Genomic DNA, 17742 nt, shown 5'->3' with positions numbered 1-17742 from the left:
CAGTACAGAGAGCCAGCAGTCGAGCTGATGGGGTAAGCATGTGGTTGACCTGCTCAGGGGCCAGCTCTCCTGGCTTCTGTGTTTGGCGGGGAGATCTCACGCCGGCCCACCTGCAGTACTGCTTTAGATTGGGGTCAGTGAGCCTTTGCTGGAGAGAGTCAGACAGTAGATATTTTAGGCTGTGAGGTCCATACTTATCCCTGCTGTTATCAGGCAAAAGCAGCCCCAGTCACTACACAAAGTTGTGGGTTTGGCTGGGTGCTGGTAACACTTTATTTAGGGACATTGAAATTTGAATTTCATATAACTTCCATGTGCCATCAAGTATTATTTTTCTTTTGAGTTTTTTTTCAGCCGTTTAAAGAGGTAAAATCCCTTCGTAGCTCGGGGCTCTGTGGAACAGGTGGTGGGCTAGATGTGGCCCCCAGGGTGTAGTTTGCCAACCCTGACTTTAGATCACTCTTTCTCTCTGGCTAAGTGATTGTGGACCAGGAACTGAAGGGGCCTGAAACACAGTCTCTTTGCTCAAGAATTGACAATGCGCTCATTAACTGACGCCACACCATTTTACTGAGCACTTGCTATGGGCCAGGGTCTGTGTTAGCTGCTGAGAATACAGGTGAGCAAAATACCTTTCTCCCAGAACTCCCAGTCCAGTGGGGAACAAACATTAGATAATCCCACAAATCAACATAAAATCACAGCTGAGCTGAGTATGGTGAAGGAAAGGCAAGTAGCACCTGAAGACCGTGAGTTGGGCCCCTGACCTGGTCCGGGGCTGGGGGAGGTAATGGTGGAGTGGGGAGTGGGTCTAATAGCAGCAGGGGTCAACAGGCTGCTTCTCCGAACTTGCTGCAATTCGGGTCACCTGGAGAGCTCTTCAATCAGAGGCGCTGGGGGTGGGACCTAGGCGTCCGGAGTTTATAAGCCTCCCCAGCTGCTTCCAACGTTGGTGCTACCAAGGATGAGAAGCAGAGAGCGATGGGGGACTGGGGAGCGTCTCCCAGCCCGGTGGAGCAGCCCGCGCTGGACCCCGTGGGCGAAGGGAGCAGGCGCTCCGTGGAGGAGCCAAGAGAAGGTGGGTGTGGGTTAGGGGAGGTGAGAAACGGGGGGTGGGGGGCGTCTGACAGGGCCTGGCGTCCTCCCTGCCTCTCCCTGCAGCATGGACGGAATGGAGAGAATTCGATTCCCCAGCAGGCGTCTGGGTGACAGGCACCTCTGTGGCCGTGGCGCCCCGGGCAGCCACGGGGCAGGTGGGCTGAGTCTGCAGTGAGCCTGCGGGGCTGTCGCTGGGGGGTGCGCGTTAGAAGCGGGGCAGCAGGCGTTGCCCCTGGGAAGGGACCTGGGTCGGGGGGAGGGGGCAGGGGTGTGGGCTCACCACCCACTCATCTCCCTTAAACTCTTAACTGTATTACCTCTAATGGACGCACAGGGGTAAGAGGAGATGCGAGAGTGTTTGCCAGCAGGCTCCTGGGGTACGTACCTCTTGGAACTATTGTTTCCGTCCCGCACTTGCTCAGAAAATGCCTTTTCTCACTGGGGTGAAGTCGAGCTCTAGGTCAGCCTCTGTCAGTCCCGAATTTGTCCTGGAGGTGGGACAGCAGGGTTCCTGCTGGGCTGGTCGGTGGCCCCGGGAGTTGAACCGCCCCCTCCCAGTTCAGAGATGGCCCCCGGCTTGGATTCAGGAATCATCCTCATCGCCACCACCTGCGCCCAGCTGGGCTGGCCGGCTTTGTAGCCAGGAGCGCCCCCCTGTGGTTGGCTGCCCCCTTCCCTGCACTGAGCCTGGACTTCACACCCAGGGGGCACCTGGGGGGTGAGCGAGCCTCCGCCAGTGACCGAGGGACCCAGAGAGGCCCCCACAGGCTGAGGCCACAGACCCGCCCAGCGCTGCCTGCAGTCCTTAGCAGCCTCAGGAACTCACACTTGAACTTCCTTGGCCAGGCCAAAGCCAGGAAGGTCCTCTGCCCTGCACAGGTGTGCACACGCGTGCACATGGACACGCCCCTGGGTCAGTCCCCTGGAGTCTGCCCACAGAGCGGTCAGGAGCGTGGCCGCGTGAGCTGGCTGTGGACGGGCCTGCAGGGGAGAGCCTGCACGTCCCGGAGACGAGCCTGCGTCCAGGGCACGGGTTTGCCCTCCCCGCTCTCCGGGGGGCGTGTTATTTTGTGATACTGTGAACACATGCGTTTTATGAACGCCTCTGACCTTTCCTTGGTTCCTGAAGGTCTGGGAATCTGCCGGATCGAGGAAGGACCCTACTAGTGTTGTTAGGAGTTGTATGAGATGCGACCAGGTCTGCATGAGGGACCGGGAGCTGACCTTTTCCTCTCACTCCGTCTTCACAGCTTTGACCAGTGACACATCTGTGACAGGCGAGGGCAGGCACCGGGTCCCTGGCCCACATACGATGAGTGAGGACAGGAGCTGGCCCGTTACTCTGTCCAGACGCCGTGTGGGCCCCGAGTGACTTTACTCCATCCTCCTGAATGTGTCTGCTTGGCTCTGTCTTAATAATTTAAGGACTTTCATTCTCTATCACTGGATATAAGAAGGAGGTGCTTGTTACCCCGGTGCTGTGTTCCGTGACCTGAAAGACACGAGGTCCCTCTCCTCGGGGCAGTTGGCAGTGACGCGTCAAGTCTGTCTGGCTTCTGTGTGGCAGGAACGCCAGGGTGTGTGTGTGTGTGTGTGTGTGTGTGTGTGTGTGTGTGTGTGTGTGTGTGTGTGTGTGTGTGTGTGTGTGTGTGTGTGTGTGTGTGTGTGTGTGTGTGTGTGTGTGTGTGTGTGTGTGTGTGTGTGTGTGCGTGTGTCTGCAGGCAGGCGTGTGCGTGCAGGGTGTGTGTTTGCCTGTTCGTGGCGTGTCCCCTTTCACCGTGGCTGCTCTGTGTATAACCCAGCCTCCGGCTCCTGGTCCCCTCTGCCGCGCTCGGAAGGGCCTGGCCGGGAGGGAGCGCCCACAGTATAGTGAGGGGAGCAGGGGACCAGCTGCCCACAGCTCCCCCGCCCTGCCAGCATTGCTTAGCAACGACCCTGCCGCCCAGGCTATTTTGAGAACTGTGACTTTTCACTGAACATGATTATGAGCCGGAGCTCTGAGCACAGCCCAGAAAAGTCCTGCAAGTCCGCGAAGCCGTAAAAGTAGGTGCAGGAATCCCGGGACTGTGCGTCCGGATGCAGCCTTCGCTGAGCCCGGGTGGAGGGTGGGGACCTTTGGGCCTTGCAGTTTCAGTGTTCTGACCATTTCCTTGATGATGATGATGATGATGATGATGGAGATGCCGTTATTATTAACAACAGGGATCGTCACCAGCAGCAAATGACCCGCCCCTTCTAAGGTTCGGTGTCACCATCTATACAGGGTGGGTGGTAACCACACCTAACGGGGCGGGGAGCTGTGACATTCAGGTGAGATGCTGCCAGCAGAGTGCCATGCTGTGTCTCTAGCTGTGCACAGCCTCAGTCAGTGCTGGCTGTCACCTCTGTCACCAACGGCCAAGGAAGCTGGTAGCAGAGACTGTCACAGCTGTGTTTCAAGTATGAGTAAACCAGTCATGAGAGAGGGTCCAAGAAGCTGTAGTTCTGAGCTTGGTGACATCTAATTGTGTCCACTGGGTGACTTCTCTTGGCTTGTGTCTTGGTCTTTTCCTGGGCAGAGGTTGGTTGGCTGCTGGTCAGATCTGGCCCAAGGTCTATTTCCGTAAAGCCCCTTGAGCTAAGAATGGTTTTAAACTTAAAGGACTTTTGTAAAAAAATAAACAACAAAGATGAATATGGAGCATGGATATTGTGGCATGTGGCCCAGAAGGTCTAAAGTACAAATGCTGGCCATCTGCTTCTTTCTAGGGAAGGGTTGCCGGTCCCTGGTCTAGACCCACCCCCCAGGCCAGGTGACATGGCTGCATAGATGGCATCTTCCGAGACCCAAGTCTCCAGACTTCTGGCCGTTCTGCCCTCCCCGCGAGGGGAGGTGCAGCAGCCGGCAGATGATGAACAGTGATTACAAGTGCACGACCCCCGCAGGGTCACGTCACAGGCCTGGCCCGAGTCCTGGGTGCGGGGAGGGCCCTGTTGATACCACGTGGGCCAAGGGGCCCAGGCCGAGTGGCCAGACCATCACCCGTGTCCTCCTCCTCCTCCTCCCCTTTGTGAGCAGCAGTGAGGGTAATTACAAGCACACGCATGGTGTTTGCTTCATGCCAGATGCGTTATGGACGTTTACTCCCTGAATTCTCACTCTGACTCTGCGAAGCCAGGAGTATTAGCCCCATTTTATAGAAGAGGAAACTGAGGCCTGGAGACATTTGCTGCCTGGGCACAAGAAACCCCACGTGCCGTGGGGTGGGATGGGTAGAGACGGTGACCTTATACCTTTTGTCCCACCTGGGCACTTCGGGGAGAGGAAGGGACACTGCTACCTGACAGCAGGGAGGAACCAGGACCGACTTAAGCAATGGACCCCCGGGTCTGAAATAAATCTCTCCTCCTCCTCCTCTCCCCGCTGCCTCCAAGCAAGGCTGGTGCTCCCACACTGCTGCCTCCCGGCCGTGCGGACGTGTGCAGCTGACGCTGACACGCTGCACCGCGGTGGCCTGGATGAACTGGCCATGGGGCCTAGGGTTGAGCCGGGGGCTTGGTGGGTGCCGCATGCCCTGGGCTGTGTGCTGTGTCTCAGAAGGCTGAATATGATCGGCTGGCTGAGCCTCCCTGCCTGGACCCGCCACTCTGTGGTTGTGTGATCTGGACCGGTTATGCTCCTGAGTGCCCAGCCCCTCAGCACTAAGATATGACCCAAGGTGATCAACCAGTCAAAGGCCAGACCCTCAAAGGCTCCAGCCACTGAGCCCCAGCAAGGGGAGTGCCAGGTCCTTCTTTCAGCCCTACTAGGAGCCTGGTGTCCTCCGTTCTGGGATGGCCACCTGCCTAGACCAAGGACTCCCTGATTCCCGCCTCAGCCCTTGGCTGTGCCTCTATTGGGCTGGCAATGCCACGTGTGGCCAGCTGTGTGGCCGCCCACAGTTTAAGCCACCTGGGGGGTAAGGATTGTCTCGTTAATCTCCGCCTTTCCAGCGCTGGCACAATGCTGGACCCAACAAACGAGAAGCATTTGTGTGATGGGGGACTAATGGTAGGATGGTGGGTGCTGAGGTGAAAGGTAATTTGTAGCCTCGATAGTAACAACCCAGCACCTCCGGGATGGACAGCAGTTAGGGCTTGTCATCACCTGTCTGGGTGGCCTTGGCTGGCAGGATGGGGCGCCTTGGCTCTGCTCCCCCCCCCCCCCCCCGCCATCTCTCATCCCCAGCAGGCTGGCTGGGCCTGTCCTCAGGGTTAGTGAGGTCCAGGTACAGGAGGGATGAGCGGGAATGTGCAGGTACTTTTAAAGCCGCTGCTGCATCAAACCTGCTCACTTCCCATTGGCCAAAGCAAGCCACAAGGCAGAGGCCAAGGGTCGGGGGCACCACAAAGGCGAGGACATGGGTGGGGGGCATCGTCCAGTCTCCCACGGGTGTCGAAGTAAGAGCGCACAGGCTGGAAGTGGTGCGGCCAGAGGCCAGTGGGTGTTGTGACGCTCAGTGCTGCCTTAGGAAGGCTCTGGAAAGGGATTCCCGGGGTGTGTGGGAGCGTGCAGGGTACCACACCAGGCCTGGGATAGCGTACTTCCCAGGAAGTCACTTCGCGCGTGAATGAAAGCAGGTAGGAAGGGATTCAGGCTCAGCTGACAGCTGAATTTCCTTGCAGACGCTGAGAGCAAAGCGTGCAGCCCCGATGGAGATCCCCGAGTTGCACAGAGTGAACCTTCCACGCCCAAGCAGGAGCCGCTGACCTCGGAGGAAGCCCAGCTGGGGAGCCCTTTGGCCACTGGGACGGGCCAGGCTTCCCTGGATGAGACGCTGTCCTCGGACACCCCTTCAGACGATGCAGGTATTGATTGGACACCGGGGTTGAGCTGCTCCCAGGAGGCCATCTGCCTGGGTGGCGACTGAGGTCCCCAGCCCGAGCTGGGCAGCAACCATGGTAGAACACCGTCCTCAGAGGCGCAGCCGTGCCCCGGGCTCTGAGCTCTGCCACGCCCCACCACGCGGTTGAGTTTAAATGTTTGCTGGAGCCTGTTTCTCCAGCATCTTCCCAAGTCTGCCAGAGCAGTGGATGAAGGTGCTTCCAGATGGTCCCAGGTACCTTACCATCCACCTTCCTCCTGGGGTGTCTTTGCTTGTTCCCTCCGAACTTCTGAGTGAGAACGTTCTCTCCAAAGAAGCCAACGTCTGGGAGCATCTTAGCTACCCCAAGGCAATAGGGCAGGATGGAGAAAAGAATGGCCTGTATCGGGTTATTTGCAGGGTGGGAGGAGCTCAGGGCAGCGTCTGCCACGTTGAGTGATTCTTGATGGGAGCCGTGGTGGTGGTTCTTGTGATTTAAATTGAATAGACCAGGGCAGTTGTCAGGTATGGGGAAGGGGAGGAGAGAGGGAGTGAGGGAGGGATGGAGAGGAAGAAAAGCACGAACCCACCACAGAAACTGTGCTGTGACGTCTCTACCCCCTGCTCGCTCTGACCTATTAGCAGTGTTTTCATAGAAACCTTCCAGGCAACCTGGCCGTCAAGCAGGAGGCCTGCTCCCTAGTAGAACTGTAACTGTAAACATGCCAGGCCCGGCGTGGTGGCTGGGACGTGTCCTGGGTCCCCACGGTGTTGGGCTGAGAAATTCGGGCGTGTGCACGGGCCTCTTTGGCCGGGGCCTCTCTGGCTGACTCTTTGGCTTCAGAGCCTGGGGTTGAGGGGGGCACCTGTGCTCCGCTGCTGCTTCCCCAGACGACACTGACACCTGCGCTTTCCCTTGCTGCCCCGTCCACGGCATCGCTCTGGCCTTCGCAGGCACCTGCCGAGAGGCGTGCCCTACCCTCCCTGGGGATGGCTGTCCCTCTCCAGTTTCACCCCAGCTTGGAGACGCGATAGGAGTTTGGGGTCTGCAGGGCTGTGGCCCTTGGGACAGTCCTGGCCTCTCCTGCAGAGACCCTTTTGTCACCGCTGTGTCCCCGTGTCCCCCACCATCTGACTTCAGTCGGGCCAGTGGCTGGCGGGATTCCGATGGCCAGCTGAAGCGTTGCCTTCCGCCCGGAGTCCTAGCAGCCCAGCACTGCCCTTGAGCGCGGAGCCTCCCTTCTGCGGGCCGTGCACCCCGCCTCCCCCTGGCGCCCCTCCCTGGCGGACTTCCTGCTCCCGTCAGCGCCCCCTCTAACCTCAGGGGCTCTCTGTCCACGCTCTTGATTTGGGGATGGATTCTTGAGACCAGAGTTGGTTTGCTGAGATCACAAATTTGTATTTAAGGACTTTCTCCTGGTGAGACGTGCTGTTGGGTCTGGGGTTGTGACGATAATGTGTCTGGGTCTCTCCTCCCGGGTGGATGGGAGCAGGTGAGCAAACCTGGTGCCCCTGGCGCTGAGTCCCCGCAGTGGGTGCTCTGGAGACTGGGGCAGCCCAGCTGGGGTAGAGGGATGAGTAGGAGTTGTCCGGGCCGAGAGTGAGGGAGAGAGCGTCCTGGCGGGAAGAGGGACCCTTGCGAGGACTGAGAACAGGGTCAGCTGCTTTCTCTGTAAAGGGCCGGCTGTAAATCTCATTGGCTTTGTGGCTAGGAAGGTTTTACCCCTGCCAGGTGAAGATGTGCAAAGGAAAAGCAATGGCTGGGTGCCAGCGAGCTTTATTTGCAAACAACCCACGGGCTGGATTTTGGTTGGCTGTGGCTGGCCTGGGAGTAGGAAAGACCATGGGACTTTGGCAGAGCTGTAGGTAGATGTGGTCAGAGCCGGCAAAGGATGGAGAGAGAGAGGGCTAGGCCGGACGGCCCTTCCCCGAGGGCAGCCCTTCCCCGAGGACGGTTGGTTGGAGCCACAGTGGGGTTTGCACTGTAGGAGAAGCCCTGGGCCTCTGGTCAGTGTGTGGTCTGTGGTGATGGGATGCCCTGAGCCCCTGGGGTGGGAGAGATGATGTTATCTGGGTGGCACATGTAGACAACTTGAAAACATTTTAGTAGTACTGTTCATTTTCATTAATTAGAGCAAGTGGTATGGGTTTCTCATTCAGGATAGTGATAGTTTCTTAATAAATAAATTGAAATTAAAAGCATGGCTTCACTTAAAGTAAAATATAGCAGACAAAAATATAGAAAAGTACAGGGCCATGTCCAATCTCCAAGGCAGGGCCGATTCATTCCTTTGGGGTGTGGTTAGTGTGTTAGCAGCTACTGACCTTTATCATAATGCTGATGACAACAAGGGCCAACACGCTCGGCCGCTTGTGTGCAGGACGCTGTTCTAAGTGCTGTCACGTATATTGGCTCATGTAACCCCCAGGTGACTGATTGGGGTTCCATGAGCCACCTGGAAACACCCCCAGGTGATTGTTGCGGTTGCCCCCTTTTACTCGTGATGAAAAGGAGGTACCCAGGTTAAGTAACTCATCCAAGGGTATAGAATTAGGGAATTGAGAGCAATGTCTTTGACATCAGGTTGACCTGGGTTTGAGATGTGACCGGAACGCCTCACCAAGCTGTGTGACCGTGGACAAGTCACTCAACCTCTCTGAACCTGTGTCATCAACTATAAATGGGGATAATGTTGCACTTCTCAGGGTTGCTAAAATTAAGCCACTTAGCTGAGTCGTCACTCACACTGAGCGCTCAGAGTGTTTGCTGCTGCTCCCAGGGACTGTCCTCGTCTTCATCATCATCATCACTTTTCTCATTGTCATTATGGAAAAGCAGCCCTTGGAGGAAGGGTGATGCATTAAAGCCTGGTATCGGGTTGCCTGCAAACGCCCCACAGAGGCCCTGACTCTAAAAGCACGTGTGGGTGGGGATGTGGGTGCACCTGCACTTTGCTATTGAGCCAGGGGACCCCCCCCCACCCCCATTCCCCCTCGCCGGAGTCTCTTGCAGCCCTGCAGGCCTGGAATCCTCCACCAAGAACACTGACCAGGGCTGCGGCTCCTGGTCTCTACTGAGAGGACTGGCCTTGAGTGAGAGAGTGGATTGTAATCTAACTCAGACACCTTAAACTCATTTCTTCAAACATTGCCTAGGCTTAAAAATCAGGAGCATTCATGAAAAATCCACATGTGCAGCTAGCTGCTTTTCAACAATCAGAGTCCGCGCCCGCTGGGCCCGTGTTCCCACGCAGCTGCGGTCTCTGGGAGCTGAGAAGAGGTCATCTCCTTTGCGGGGCGTGCTCACCTCTCAGCTCCTGCTTGGCCCCTCGGGTGTATGAGTTTGTGATCCCTTCCATGGAGGTGAAGAGCCTGGTCTCGGGAATCAACCCCTGTGCTGCACTGGGGGTTCTCCCTCTCCTTGGCCAGGTGGTGACACCTGGATTGGGGCTGCTGCTTCTATGTGCCCCAAACCGTGGGTAGGGCTGGGGGCATGGGGGTTATATCCAATGATCGCAGATATCTCAGGAAGGAAACACTGTCAGAGATTCTGACCGTGGTTTTCTTTGATCCTCAGTTTGGGTTTAGTGATTTGGGTTGACTTTGGACTTTTGTGTTTGGGGTGATTCCTGGTTTTGTTTGGATCATGCTCTGTCAGCCACAGAGCAGCCCCTAAAAATAGCCCAGGAGAACCCCTTGTTTCAGTGTTAAGTGGGACAGGATCCCGTTCAGTGTTTCTGTCGTGCGGGGGCTGAGCTCTGGCGTGCCCAAGAGTGCACTAATTAAAAGGAAAAGTGGCACTCAGCATGTTCTGTGTGTGCTGTATTATCTTAGCCCCATTTTTTGTTCTTGCTTTTAGATTAGAAAGCAGTGGCCCAGAGAGGTTAAGTCACTTGCCCCAGGCCACAGAGCACATAAGTGGTAAAGCTGGGGGTTGATCCGCAGACATGCTGTTAACTATAACACTCTACAGCCCAAACTAGGGCCAAGCTTTGCTCTGCTTCTGAAATGTGGGTTGTTTCTGCAGTCTAGAAGAGGGTTGGCAAATTGCAGGCTACAGGTCGGACCCAGCCTGTCTTTGTCTGTACGACCAGCTCGTGTGCTGGCACTGTGAGCCCGGGTACCAGGCAGAGATGGCCCCCTCCCTGCACCTGCCTCCCAGCTGGTGGCCACACTTCATCGATGTCCAGGGCCTGTGCTGGTCCCACTGACACCTGGGACTCAACTTTTGGCAGCTGCTGGGCCCTGAGCTGTGGAACCTCTTTCCAGGAGTTGGTCAGTCTCTTTGCCCAGGGCCAGCTGTCTGAGCCGAGACGGAGAACATGCCGGGTGTCGCTGGGGTTCCGTGAAACTGACCACGGCGGCTGTCCCCCCAGCTCTCTAGGTCCCTCCTCTCAGGCTGGTCTCTCTCGGTCTCAGAATGTCTCCAGTGGGTGAAAACTGGGTATAAAGCAAGCCCACCAGCCCGCAGCACGCCCCAGGCAGAAGGGCCTTGGCTGGGAGCTCAGCTGGTGAGAAGCGACCTCTGCTGGTCAGGGCCAGACAGCGACAACCCCGAGGGAGGGATTCCAAATGCGGGGAACGTGCAAAGCTGATGTCGGCTTCTACATTTAAAAAAAAATTTTTTTTGGTATAACACTTGAGACTTTAACAGATGTTAACGTTTCAGTTTTGACAAGATTCCGAAATACAATGGTAGCTGCACACTCGCGTGAGATGCGCAGGAAGATGTAGCTTGGCAAAGGAGACGCTGAGACACCAGTTTCCCAGACCGAGGATCCCTCAGACAGGCAGGGTGTGAGGGGGTCAGTGTGTGATGAGTTTTGCGGAGAGACATCAGAGGAGGGTGTTTGGGGTGAGTTCCTGGTGTGCCGGGTCCCGGGGCCCTCAGAGCGGAGGGCGGGGGACCCACTGCATCTTGGGCTAGTGGAGGGAGGGGGACCTCCCTGGGGCTGTTAGAATCTTACCCTGCCACCTCTCTGGTTGAAGGGCTGTGACCACTGACTCGCTCCCAGAAATCCAGAGCTGCCCTGTCCACTAGCTGCGTGGCTATTTAAATGAATTAAAACCAAAGAAAATAAAAAAATCCATCTCCCCCGTTGCACCGGCCGCTTGTCAGCTGCTCACTGTAGTAGACAAGGAGGAGGCATTTCTGTCATCTGAGAAAGGTCTATCGGGTGGCACTGAGGGTGAGGGGCGGCCACACGTCCACGTGGGTGCACAGCCAGGGGAGTTTGCTGTTTGGGTCGCCCAGCCCTTCCAGAGTTTTCTGCACCAGCAGAGACCTTGTAACCTACAAAGCCAAAGCCCTTTACAGAAAAAGTTTGCTGACCCTCATTTAGAGAATGGGTTTGGGGCGCCATGCGTGGAAGGGAAGGAGCTTGAAAGTCATTGCTGAGGTCCAGGCAGAGGCTGTGGCAGCTGACACTGGGAGGACAATATTTCCGAGAAATATTTTGGAAGTAGAGTGCCCAGGATGTATTCATGAATTAGATACGAGGGGTGGGTATGAGGTGGAGAGGACAGGAGACGGATTGAGCATTGTGTCCAGTCTGGCTGGACAGCTTGGGGGGTGGGGGCAGCGTGTACCGAGTCTGGTGAAGGTGGGGCTCTGTCTTGGTCAGTGCCATGTCCACAGCTCCCAGGAGGGTACCTGGGCCCAATAACTGTTCAAGGACACTTGTGGGATGGATGGATGGATGGATGGATGAGTGAGTGAGAGAGAAGAGGCACTGGGGAGGGATTTCTCCTGGGAAATCAAGAGATGGGTTAGTGTATGATTCATTTTGACTATTTGACCTCCAGATGGAGGTGTCAATGTGGCCGATAATGGATGAGTCTGGAGCTCCGAGAAAGGGTCAAGGGGGTTGACAGAGATGAGATGGATTTGAAGCCAGAGGACTGGAGGAGAGAATTAGATGAGAGAGTGGGTTAATGGGGAAGAGGACCAAGGGCTGGGTCCTGGGGCAGCCCAGGGGGAGCCTGAGAGGGGCTGAGCAGGTGCAGCCAGAGCGGCAGGAGGGAACCAGGGGGCGAGGTGTCCAGAAGCCGCAGAGGAGGTGCAGGGGTAGACATGGGAGGACTGTGCTGAGACAGAGCCGCGGGGACCTGCTCTGGCCAACGCGGGTGTGGGGACCCTGACCCAGGGCCGTCTCCTTGTTAACGCTTCTCTCGGCAGCCCTCCCAAGGGGACCCATGGAGCCCAGTTCAAACACGCCCACCTTGTCCAGACTCCCAGGTCCATGCGGGGAGACCAAGGCCCAGAGGGAGCAACTGGCCGGTCGGGGTTTCCGTGATGGCAGGACCCAGGAGAGCACGTCACAGCTGTGGGTCTCGCCATAGGCCTCCCTCGCCAAGAGACACCACCAGAGCATCTCCTGAGAGATCTAAGTAGTGTCTGCCTCCAGCAGGGGCTCTCAACCATGGGCATCCCACCCTCCAGGGGACATTGGGCAGTGTCTGAAGATAGTTTTGGTTGTCACTCTGGCAGCTGGCAGATAGAGCCCAGGGCTGCTGCTAAACATTTTACAGGCAGAGAATTATCTGGCCCCAAATGTCAATACTGCCAAAGTTGAGAACCCCTGACCTAGAATGAGAGGAAAACTCATCCATGTTCCAAAATAATGCTTTGATCCCTGGCAGTGTGGCCCATGATTGTCCAAAGTGCTGAATAGCTTCAGACGTCCCCTCCGTGACCTCATGGAAGTCTCCCTCCCTTGCAGTGGGCAGGAGAGGGTGTTTTATACAGATGTTTGTACAGATGAGGAAAACTGAGGCTCAGAGAGGTGGAGACCAAGGTCACTCCTCAGGAAATGAGTCAATCACAACAGAGGCAAAGGATGGATGTGGGAGACTGGTGTGGTGAGCCTGAGGTCAGGTGAGCCATTCCTGTGCCACCTGTCTCCCCCGAAACCATGACATTGGGAACACGCTGGATGCCTAGAGGATAGAACCCAAGCCTGGACCGAGTGGCTACTCAAGCTCACTCCGGCCCCTCAGCCGGTGCTTCCGGCTGCAAGCTTGGCCACTGAGGGCCCGGGAGCATGGCCTCCCCAGGATCAGGGTCCACTGCCCTGCTCTGATTCACACAAGCCAGGAGGCCCAGCACACTCATAGGACCAGTGCCCACATGGAGAAAAGGGACCTTTCCACACTCACCTATGGCTTACCGAGGAAAGCACACAACTGTTTTTACCTAGAAGCACAAAATGTTTATTTTAATGTTATTTTTGCAAAACTTATTAACTAAAACAATCAGAATTGTAGACTCTTAGAAGTTGCAGGTCACAGGTCATGGGACATAACAATAGTCTTGAAGTCTAGGAGTCTTTAAAAAAAAACGCCTATGAAAAAATAATACTTTTGAGGACAGTTTTGTTATTATTGTCAATAATAATAATAAAATAAAACCATAGTGTTTTCACATGGGTATCCGTGCAGGGCATAAGGTAAGGAGCATTTTGTAGTGGCTGTTCTCAGCTCAGACTAACCTCATGATACAAACCTGACTCTGTCTTCTGCAGTGGGTGGGAAGGGGACGTTTCTTTTCTCAGATCTTGCTTATCAGGATTTGGGAGGGCCAGCCCTTCTAAGGCAAAGACTGCATTTCCATGAGCTTCACAGGGAAAAGGCCTGGCCTGAGAGGTCTTCAGCTTCCAACAGGGACGCCAAAAGGACAGAAATGGTGATAGCCAGCGGGATGCCTGGGACATGCAGCGGTCCTTTCTAGAGTTTCACTGAAGCTTTGTGAGGGCAGTGATCAAGCCTGCCTCGGTCAGCACCGCGGACAGTGCCACCTCCAGAAGCGTTCCCTGACTGATGGATGAATCCCACACGGTGACTTTGGGGCCAGCTCTGTCAGGCTGTTCCCAGAGGGTGTTAGGATCTTCCCCCTTAGGTGGCTGCAAAGATGAAATTAGACGATGTGGGGCGGGGCACCTGGGGTGTGTGCTCTGAGCGGGCAGGGGGGCTGGGGTCCTGAGGTGGGGATGGGAGGCCGCCTCTCTTCTTGTGTCAGGGAAGAAGGAAGGGTGTGTCGGGGATGGTCGGTTTGGGTTTGAGCTCCCCCCGCTCCCCGCAGCCCCTGGTCTGATGGGCTCATTTTCCCCTGTAAAGCTGGAGGTGAGGCCGCACAGGAGGAGGGAGTGAGAAGCTGCAGGTAGGAGAGATACAGAGAAGGTCTGAAGCAGTGTGACCGCCTGCTGGGGCAGAGCCAAGGGCCCTGAGGGTGGTGGTCCTGAGATGGCCAGGACTGGGACTTCTGTGTCGCTGTCTGTCTTCCACAGGGACGGGAGCCGGCAGATGGACGGTCATCCAGAGGTGGGGTGCTCCCAGTTAGCTGAATGCAAAGGAAGGGGGAGGCAGAGGGCTTGGGGGTACCGGTGAGATGGTTCCTGAGTGATGGATGGTGGAACTCGAGCTGGATAAAGAGAGAAGGGGGAAAGGAGAGGCTGACGGGTTGGGAGAAAGCCCAGGGGTGGACAGGCCAGGGGAGGGGGGAGCAGTGCTTCAGGAGGGGGAGGGGCCTGAGCCAGCAGCTGGAAGGAGAGGGGAGGGGGGCCGTGGACGGGCTGACCCTTCCTCAAAGCTGAAGCTCCCTGCTGTTCCCCTGCCACTCAGCTCGCAGCCCTCACTCAGGGGCAGGACTGTTGTTGGCCAGGCATGTAAAATCAGTCACTGCGGAATCTGAGGGTCTGCAGCGTGCCAGGCACACGTCTCATTGTCGCTTCTTGATTAAATCTCACAATCCTGTGAGGGACTCTTGCTGTTAGTCCGATGTCATCCACAGGTAATGGAGACACAGGAGATTAGGAACTCATCCAAGGTCACAGAGTAAGTGCAGGGGCCAACTGGCATCTGATTCCAAAGCCTGTGTTTGTGACCAGCAGCCCCAGGTGAGGTGGGAGCTTTAGTACTACCTATTGAGTGGAAAAAGGGACAGAATCACCCACGCTCTTGAAGTTATTTCCCTCCCTCCCCACTCCCTCCTCCTCCTCCTCCTCCTCTCTGCTTCTGATGTTTCTGTTGATAGTAGAACTCACGGGGAGTCAAATGTCTATGAGAGGTGGCCCCTCTGTACCCTGCTCCGTGATAACAAGCCCACCCAGCCGAAGCTCCCTTGCTGTCTTCACACCCACCCCAGCCAGAGGAACTGTGGTTTGTGAATTCTCTGTTTTGCTTTTGAACCAGCCAAGATGTCGTCAGCATCCAGAGATGAAGAAGCAGGTGCTGCTGGCAGCCTCCCACCTACCACGGACGAGCCCTCTCAAGCCTTAGCTGGGTCCGACTCCCTGGACAGTCCTCCCAGACCCCTGGAGAGATCCGTGGGCCAGCTCCCCAGCCCCCCGCTGCTGCCCACCCCACCGCCCAAGGCAGGCTCCAAGACCACGAGAAGTGTCACAGGTGGGCCTACATGCATCCACCCATCCACCTTGCTTCCTTTTTCCTTCCGTTCATCCATCCATGCCTCCGACCCGTCCTGACTGGGCTCCCACTGTGGGCTGGTTCTCACCCTTTGCTTCTGCGATGCTCTGGGGCTCTGGGCAGGTCCAGGGGAGCAGAGCTGGAGACAGGAGGGCAGTTCTTAGCAAGGAGGAGCTCTGGTTGTCAGGAGAAGACAGCTTGGGCTCCCTCAGACACATGTGGGTCAGCGTTCAAAGGTTTCTTCCAGAAGGTGAATGCAGGAGACGTAGCCACAGCCCCCAGGATGGGGGCTTTGTCTTTCTGTCTGGATATTCAGGTGTCTGACTGTCCTTCTCTTTCTGCTTCTAAGACACTGACTTAGAAGTGTCTTAGACAGTGTCTATCTGTCTGTCTGTCTCCTTCTCCTTACCTCCTCTCTCCCTCCCTCCCTCTCATCCCCTCTTTTCTCTCCCTCCCTCCCGCTCCCCATCTCCCCATCTCCCCATCTCCCCATCTCCCCTTCCTCTGTCTCTCTGTCTGTCTCATGATCTCTGCTCATCTCCATGAGAGCTCCGTCCAGCAAGGCAGAGCCAGGAATGCACACTGGACTGTAGGGTGGTGGTCAGAGAGGGGAGCACGGCTGAGCAGAGGCCCGCCAAGGCATCGCCTTCTGTAGCTTTGGCCACACTGGCTGAAGGGTCCCAGGAAGTAGGGGCGTTGTCTTTTCAAGTTTGGGTATTTCTTGTCCCATCCCTGCTGGAAACAGGAGACACTGCAGGTCTCAGGGGAAAGCAGGCCTTTTCACAAAGAGGCGATTGTTTCTCAGAGTAAATCCTTGCGTGCTGCCTCTGAGGGCGGGGTCATGAAGATGAGAGTGGATAGCAGATTTCAGCAGCTTGGCTCTAATCCTTGGCCACCACCTGTAATACGACCACTCACCACTTGTCAGGAGCTGCCCACCCCCAGGCACTGCAAGGAGGCCAGCCCCTCTGGGGGAGGGAACGTGTCCCCACTTTACAGTTGAGGGAACTCTGCCATCACCCCCAGATCCCAGTGCCTGCATACAGCTGGTGCTCAGCGAGTGTGGGTAACTGTGATCGAAGGAACAGTCAGACGATCTGACCCCTTTGTCTGCTTTCTGCCTCTTTCTCCATCTCTGGGAATCAGAGTGTTCAGTCCTTGGGTGACATGGCCACACAGACTAAAGTTTTGAGGCAAATAATGTGCATCTTGTTACAGTCTGTGTGATAATCCCCTTTCCATCCATTGAAACGTGAGACAGTTGGAAATACACTGGATAAGGCACCATCCACCCCGCTTTCTTCTGGCTCCTGTATAATTAGTTCAGGGACTCTCTGTCCCCGTTGTGCTTAGACAGGATCAGACCTCGGCCTGTTTCATCCCCCGTGAGCCCTCCTCTCTCCCCATGTCCCAAGTCCTGGGTCAGCTCCTCTGACTGCCCCCAGCCCCTCAGGGGCGAGGAGCTCCTGAACTTCGGAGACCTTTTCTGACAAGTCACCGAGGAGTCTGGGGACTGGGTTAGGAGCGGGAGGGGGCAGAAGGGTTACGAGCTGCGGCCTGGATCTCTTACAGCTGAGACTGCATTTTGGCGAATTGGTCTTAATTTCCTTTAGGGGGAAATAGTTGCTTCAGCACTTGGCCACTAGGTGGCAGCAGAGGAGGAGACAGGCCCTTCATCTGGGCTTAACTGGGGCACAGGGGGACCGAGGCTACACACCGAGCGCTCCCCACCCACCCCGGGTGCTCGCTGGGCTGAGATAGCCACAGCGGCCCCCAGCCCACCCTCCCCCAGGTGTCAGGGAGCCACCTGCACCCAAATCCCACACACAGACTTGCTTTGCTGGGTCTGCGTGGTGTTTAATATTTTGAAAATGTGTTGCCAACATTTTAAACATATCAAAATATGTTTAAGTGTTAAACATATTATATATGTATATCTATCTGAATCACTTTTACTGTGCAGCTGAGACTAACACAACATTGTAAACCAACTCTACTTCTATTCCAAAAAAGGAAAAAATATATCAAATACGTTTAACGGGCAGCCTTCGGGGCCCTGGGACTTGCCGTCATCAGGCCACATCTCGTCCCCAGGAGAATGGGAGAGCTGTGATTAGAAGGCCCCCCCCCCCCCCCGGTGAGGTGCAGGCTTGGCGGCGGACGTGAACGGATGACGTGGGGAAGCAGAGGGGGCCGTGGTGGTGGTCCAGGATGAGTGATGGCTGTAGAGCTTGGGGAGTTCTTCCACGTTCCGCAAAAGGAAGTGTGGCTTCAGGAGTTTGTAGTAGAGAAACGGGAAGGAGGCTTTCGGTGCCTGAGACCTTGCAGGGGGCCTGTGGGCACTGCTGTCTGCTCAGCTCAGGGATGCAGGATGGAGTGGTCAGGGACAAAGCTCGTC

General features: G+C 56.1%; 1 protein-coding gene across 1 annotated transcript in view; it reads left to right on the top strand.

Annotated features, from left to right (window-relative positions):
• PHACTR3 (phosphatase and actin regulator 3) overlaps nucleotides 1-17742 on the top strand; it is a 200905-nt gene that overhangs the window by 114973 nt on the left and 68190 nt on the right. The window contains exons 4-5 of the mRNA XM_068523776.1: nucleotides 5743-5925; nucleotides 15111-15323. Coding sequence (XP_068379877.1) covers nucleotides 5743-5925; nucleotides 15111-15323 — 396 coding nt within the window. The remainder of the gene's footprint in view (nucleotides 1-5742; nucleotides 5926-15110; nucleotides 15324-17742) is intronic.

This window comes from Eschrichtius robustus, chromosome 16 (genome assembly GCF_028021215.1).
Source record: "Eschrichtius robustus isolate mEscRob2 chromosome 16, mEscRob2.pri, whole genome shotgun sequence".
NCBI lineage: Eukaryota > Metazoa > Chordata > Mammalia > Artiodactyla > Eschrichtiidae > Eschrichtius > Eschrichtius robustus.
Note: the sequence above shows the minus strand (reverse complement) of the source record. Positions and strands in the feature narration are given on the sequence as shown.